Genomic DNA, 6,808 nt, shown 5'->3' on the forward strand with positions numbered 1-6,808 from the left:
AGAAGGGTGTTGGCAAAGCAAGAGAGATTTCTAAAATCCTGTAAGTTCCTTCTAGCCCAACAAAGCGTCATGATTTTGTTATATAACAGGTTTTTGTGATACTATTATTCCTTTTTCTCCTTTTTTTTTTTTTTTTTTTAAAAATCGGGATTGTGGACAACTCGGAGGGCCCACGTCTCTTATTCACTAACAGTGATTGAAAAGCTTTTGGTTTGTTTTTTTTACTAAGAGATGTGTATTCCTTCTAACGTGAGACAGTGTCTTGTATGAGTTTCTAGCAGATATAAATGAAGATACAAATGGCTGTAGGCAGAGCTGGAAATGATTACACACTGAAGTTATTGGCTTCATGCTAGCTATAGACTTCTAGGTGCCATAAAACACAAACCGTGTAAGTTGGCCAGAGTCTAGGAAATTATGTCAATTGAAGTACAGACCTTTCAAGCAGTACTTAGTTAACAGAAACACTGAGACCAGTCCTCTGCTGGAGGAAGAAGCAAGAGGTGGCAACTCAGAGCTGCTACGGAAAGGTGACTAAGCCCTTTCTAGACTGCGAGTACCAAGGTCCAAGGCCTGGGTATTGCCCTTGCATTCCTGAGCAGTATCTGCTTAGCATGTATTTACTATCTAGCTATGGGGCTGATTTCAAACACAAGCCCTCTGGGCAGTCCTGTAAGTGGCAGGCTCCTGAATGGGAGAAACCTGAGGCTGCAGAGCAATTATTTTAGGAACACAGCACAGGACCTCCTACAGGGACTCTGTGAAAGAGCAGATGTGCTCCAGCTGTGTAAGCAGAGGGATGGTGTGAGCTGGGTAGATGCAGAGAGACCTGTAGCAGGACCAGGGCTCAGGAATGTGGGGTGGGTTCACATCTCCCTTTGCAGCTTCTGCCGCTAATGCCTTACCACTTTGGGTGTGGGAGACAACAGTCAGCTGAATTTTCTGGGTGCAAAAGTATGGGTAAAATTGTTCATTTTTGCTTCCACCACAAAAATCCTTAAGTCAACTCTCTCTGTGTGCAGACATCAGATATGAAAAGTTCCTTGTCCGTGTCAGCCTAAGCAAACTGGGAAGTTTAGTAGGTATTTTGGGCCCCAAAAGGAGCCAGTAGGAGCCATTGCACCCAACAAATCCAGTCAGGACAAAGCTCCCCAAAAGGAAAATGTATTCAAAGCCAGTCGCAGGATGAGAAGCGATTGTTTGAAGGCAAGAAGAAAGCAGCCACCATTTTTAGAGTCCGGTTAACTTTCTGCTGAAAGATGAGCAAGGTCGCATTTGGCTGAGAGCTGTTAGAAGTTGCTTGAAGCACGCTACATCCATTAATGTTTTCTTTACTAGCAATTCCAAGGTTTTCTTGTGTATGGTTTTTTCTGACTTAGATTTTTGATCTGTTTGGAAAAGTACACTTGGCATTCGAGTCTAAAATAAGCCAAGGAACCCCTTCCTGTGTACATGCAGACCAAACGGTGCAAAAAAACCCAACGAGCGTTTGAGCAGAGGGAGTCTGGTCCCTGCTGCCACCAGCGAGCATGGAGCTCCACTTGTCTCTTGCCCTTGGTGTCTGTGCTAGCAGATGGACCCCCCACTATGTGCATATGCACATGCAAGAAGGAGAGAAAGACCAAGGTGGGAGTTTTTGTGTGCAAAATACTTACAGACTGAATTCTGAACTCAGAACCACTTGTAAGTAAAAGCAAGCAATGGGCTAATCTCGTGCGGGCTTACAAGGGCCTCACAAGAGGCCCTGCAGTAAGGAGAGAGAGGGTGCAGCTTTTTGGAAAGCCTCGCTTCTGTATTCACTTCGAAGGAATGGCCTGTGCTGGCAGCAAAGAGTATTCTTAGCGTATCATACTGTCTTGTTTACTGACAATGCCAGGGCCTGGAATATAAAGGGATAAGCAACACTTTTCGTAAGTGCTGCTGATCATATTGTGTGGTTTTGCTAGAATCAGCAGTTCGAACGGCCCTTTTCTGATGCATAGGCAGGACCCTGTGTGCCATGCTCTTGCATAAATTACCATATTGTTATGGTAACTTTCTTTAGGAGTCTGCAGCATTAGCTTGTTCTTATCCCCAGAGCTGATATTTGGGCTCCACAAAGCACAAGCCATCCCGATTTGGTGGTGTGACATCTCTGCTTTCAGCTGGTTTTAAAAGCAAGCTCCTTATTCTTTTGCAGGTAGGCACAGCCCAGAAAGCCTTAAGCAGCATACGCCAGCACTTTGGGGTGAAAAGAAGCAGCTGGGCTCCAGTATTGGAGTGACAAATTGTGGAGGGGTTTCTTTTTTGGGTGCCCTGGTCCCCTTACCAGCACGTTACTTTTTGTGCCATGCATATCTGCATTTGAGACCCATCCTCTACCCACCCCATGTCTTGAGGATCACCCCGTGCATAATGATGTGGGAGAAGACGGCAATCAGTAATGTTTGGAGGGAGTGCGGCAGGATGCTATTGCCAGAGCTTGGCGCAAGATGCTCAGGCCGGCTCTGGCTGCTCCATCACCTGCTGGTCTTGTGTGGCAGGGTGGAAAGAAAGGGAGGGAAAGCTCCTCCTTTCTGAATGGAGAGAAGCTTTAAGAAACCAGAAGACAAATTGCTTCGCATTAAAGCCTGCATGATTTATGGCATGTCATTTGCATGCCAAAACTTTCCTAAACAAAGCTAATTAGGGAGCTGAAAGAGCCTTTCCTCCAGAAACAAGGCTTTCTACTCTAACTGTTAAATAGCTGCAGTCAGATTTCACAGTTTATTGCTGCATTAAGAACCTCTTCTTGACACCCGTATCTCCATGTCATCCATATAAGTGTCTGTTTGTCAAAAGATCCACTAACAGTTTTGGTGTGTAGCAGGCAGCTTTTGGAGAAAGGCAAGAAGAATGGAGTGTTTTCCCAGCCACACATCGCTGCCTTTTCCGCCACTGCTGGTGGATGCCACCAGCCTTCCAGCATGCCAGGAACGTGCCTTTCAAGAGGCAGTTTATTTTAAACGTATGGTACCGATTTAGCAAGCCCCATAAGCATCCGTGTAGTTCAAACTTTACTTAGGTATTCAGAAAGAAGACATATGGCATATTTATATCGATGTCCTGACTGATTGGTGGTTTCTTCAGGACTGTTCAGTGTGGGACCATTCACTCGTTTAGTCAAAGTGCAGCACTGTCTGAGTCCTCTCCTCATTCAGACACTGCAATAAGGCGTTTGACCAGAAGGAGGGTAAGTTATTCCTAGCACGAGCTCTATGTCGCTTGCAGCTGCATTGCTATTAGACCTCAAACAAGCTTGGTTGAAACTAGCTTGAGCATCCCTTCAGCACACACTGATTCCTCTAACTTTGGTGCAGGTACACTTCAGTAACGTCTGCTTGTGGGATATTGCACAGATGAAGCTGCAGATGTTGAAGAAGTGGCCTTCAGTACGAGTACACAGAATTCCTCTGAGCTGAACTCATTGCTCAGCTGGCATTGTCGCTGCTGAGAGAGATAGTGAGGAGGTTGCGAGGACACACATAAACCACAGAGGAGAAAAATTTAACATCTTTTTGACTGAATCACTAAAAGCCAAAATCTTGTAGACCACAGGAAGCTGTTAAATAGAAGCGGGGGGTTTGTTATAAGTCTTTCCAGTGAACATCTGTGGTGTCCTGCAAAAGCAAGCCAGCCTTGGTTTGCATTTACTCACCTGTGACCCCAGGCAAGCCTTGGGAAGTTCTCCCAAAACTGGCCTGCCAAGAGCCTGCAGGTATGTGACGACTGGCTCCTCCGGTAGAGGAGCCAAATCCAACAGGAGTATAGACGATAAGGAGCTATTAACTCCCACAGAAACATGAGCAAACATCTTCCACAGGCCAAATGAAACACGTTCTCACTGTATCACTGAATTTGTAGAAGACCATCAGCACAACAGCCTCCTGTTTTTTAAAACACTGTGAGTAGTTCCCAGGGCAGGAAATTTTGTAGAAAACGTAATTCAGTTTGCCGTATTGCTGTTGTGCTCCCAATCCATTCGTTTATGAATCATCTGATAATTCCTCCTGATATTCTTCAGTTCTTTTTGTACTTGCCAAAATAAGCTACTTGCCTGTCGAAATTGTCCACCCAAATATATATTTATCCATCTAAAATCTCTGGGGAGGGATACTAGGACGTCTGAGTTACTTAATCAGAATTACCCAATGTTTTAGGTCAGCCTTCCCTGCCTGCCCGGCAGCGTCCCAGGACATGTGGGCAGTAGAATTTTGGGTTTCTGAAAAAAGGAAGAGCTGCTCTCCCAAAAATCGATGCCCAAAGGTAACCCACGAGCCCTTTGCCAAGCAAATCGATCAGCCCGGTATTTCCCAATGGCTCTGCTCAAGTATATGACTTTTTTAGTGCTGGTGTCAGGGGATTAACTTCAAAAATCACAGAGCTGCCCCATTGTCACATACTAAATGTCAGTCTTCTTTTTCATAAAGTCCAGTTTCAAACCTCCTCTTTCTTTTAAAACAAGACTGATTTGGGGAACCTTTGGAGTGTCTTTGCAAGCACTGTGTCTCCTTCCTCTAAAGAGGCACAAATGAGCTTCAGTAGTTGACAGGTGACAAGACACTGTCCTTGTCTGACTTTTATTATAGGAAGGACTGTTCTCATGCCCAGAGAAATATGTTTTCAGACCTCTAGAGTGTCCCTGCCTTGGAAGACGAGAGTGAGAAATGCCTATCATCCACAGAGAGTTACGAGTGCATGAGGTGACACTGAGTGGGAGCAGACAGCTTCAGAAAAGTGCTACTTACTCCAGACTTGCCCCTCTGAACACTTTCTGCCAAAAATAAGGGGTTTTTTTTGCTTTGTGGCTTGGAGTTTAGCACATGTGGATACTGGGAATTTAATCACATCTAGAGACATTCTCGTTTTTAAAGCAGATTATTTTAGTTTGTCTGACACACTCACACTTACCCACTCAAATAATTTCAGCTTCACAGCAAAATCCTGCTAAGCAAGTTTTATTCTTTTATAGAAGGTGGTAGAAGGCATAAGTCTTGAATAGAGAAGTCCCAGCTCTGAGTGTAGATGTGAGCAAGGCGGGTTTTCACACACAGCGCATGAGTCTTGATGAGTCCCCAGGGAGAGGTTCAGCAATCTGCGTAAAGGCAGGGGTGGTTTAGGGTTCTTTGAGAATGATGTGTGTTACCTCATGGAATTAGGGCATGAAGGCAATGCAGTGCAGATGATGTTGAGGTTGCTTTAGGCATGCAAACTTGGCTTGTGGTGGCAGCCTTACTAGAACAGCCTGGAATTTGGTATGGGCAGAAGAAGCCAAATGTTTCCCTGGTTAAACATTGAGCCCATTTTGACGTCTTTGCCTTAGAAGAAGGGCTTCTGCCAGCGACAGGCATAGTAAATCAAAAGCTATGTTTACTACACCAAACTTCACTGTAGTCCTAGCTGTTGCGACATGCAAAAAATGATCTCCCCTGACTTGACCTGAGATTAGGCAACCGGTCAAATCATCTCAATAACTCAGGGACCAGGAGAAACACCGGCAAACAGCATTGCACCTCCCTTTATTTGCGCATTCATCTTGAGACGGGAGAGCTGTAGAGCGGTTTGGCTGTGCTTACTTTATTCCAAGCCATCTTGAAGGCAACATGGAGGTGGAGGTTTTATATTGGGGACCTTGTTTGTAGCTTGACATGAATCTTACTGCAACCATAGTATGCACTGGAAGTCAGCATAAGGTAGTTAGCTTGCTGCAAGTTCACCTTTTCATTGCAGCAGGCTTCCTTGCGTTGACAAATTATGAAACCCTGCTTAGGCAAACATAGTCCTGAGATCAACAGCAGATTTGTATCTCTAGTTGTGCAAGCGGCAGCTATAATTTCTGATAACACCAGTGTTGTATATTTCTTGTGTGTGTTTTTCTTTCAGACTGTTTGTCTTACACAGCACTAGAAGTTTTATCAAAAAGGTGTTATGGGAAACAGAGATGCAAAATCATTGTCACTAGTCGGGATTTTGGAAGTCCGTGCCTACCTGGAGTGACAAAATACCTTAATGTCAGCTATGCATGTGGTAAGAGCAAATGCGTGATCATTTTGAAGCCTTCATGCTGCTTGCAGAGCAAAACAATGCCAAGTGGTGCACACACACGGGAACACGCACACACACGGGAACACTCACACACGCATGTACACACAGAGGCTTCCTAAATCTCCCCTTCCTTTTAATACAGGAAGTTTTTGCCATAGCCGTACAAGCAATCCCATGGGCAGAGCTGCACCTAATGTAAACCCTGGCATTTAGGGTTTTCTTCCTGTAAAATGCAATTGATAATGTAAAATACAAAGGATGTGTTTTAATATATGAAGATATGCTATCAAAATAAGAGTCCGTTCTACAGCATTCACCTGCAGCAGGGCTAGGAAAAATAACCTGGCATTGCCTGCTGTCAGTGCAGGTAAAGCAGTCCAGCATAATCGAAGCACTGTGTGTAAGCCCAGTCCTGAAACCTGATTCACACGAGCACACCTACAGCCTTCAGCCTTGCAGAGGGCTTTCCTTTCTCATGGGCAAAGTAAAAGTAAAGGTTTGAGGTTACGCATCCCTTGCAGGACTGAAGCTTCAGCTCATTCCTCAGGCAGGAGAGGACAGCTTTCCACATTCTTTACCATAGACTAAGATACTTACACCGGGGGAAAGCAGAATTCCTTACAGTTCTTTTTCCCAAAAGCAGATTGTGGGACAGCAGTGTATCATACCATCAATAAAGGTGAGAGAAAAGTGGTTGCAAATCTTCAGGGAAGTGCCTTATTTTGGTATGCACATTTTTAGGAAC

The 6,808-nt window shown here is 44.7% G+C and overlaps 1 protein-coding gene across 1 annotated transcript in view; it reads left to right on the top strand.

The window, feature by feature from the left end:
* The window catches only part of LOC104490727 (protein eva-1 homolog C-like), a gene marked incomplete at its 3' end in the record, with an annotated part of 24,754 nt that extends 18,709 nt beyond the window's left edge, over nt 1-6,045 (top strand). The window contains exon 5 of the mRNA XM_010133054.1: nt 5,902-6,045. Within this exon, the coding sequence (XP_010131356.1) occupies nt 5,902-6,045 (144 nt within the window). The remainder of the gene's footprint in view (nt 1-5,901) is intronic.
* Nucleotides 6,046-6,808: the final 763 nt, after the last annotated feature.

This window comes from Buceros rhinoceros, unplaced genomic scaffold (assembly GCF_000710305.1).
Source record: "Buceros rhinoceros silvestris isolate BGI_N320 unplaced genomic scaffold, ASM71030v1 scaffold31203, whole genome shotgun sequence".
Classification (NCBI taxonomy): Eukaryota; Metazoa; Chordata; class Aves; order Bucerotiformes; family Bucerotidae; genus Buceros; species Buceros rhinoceros.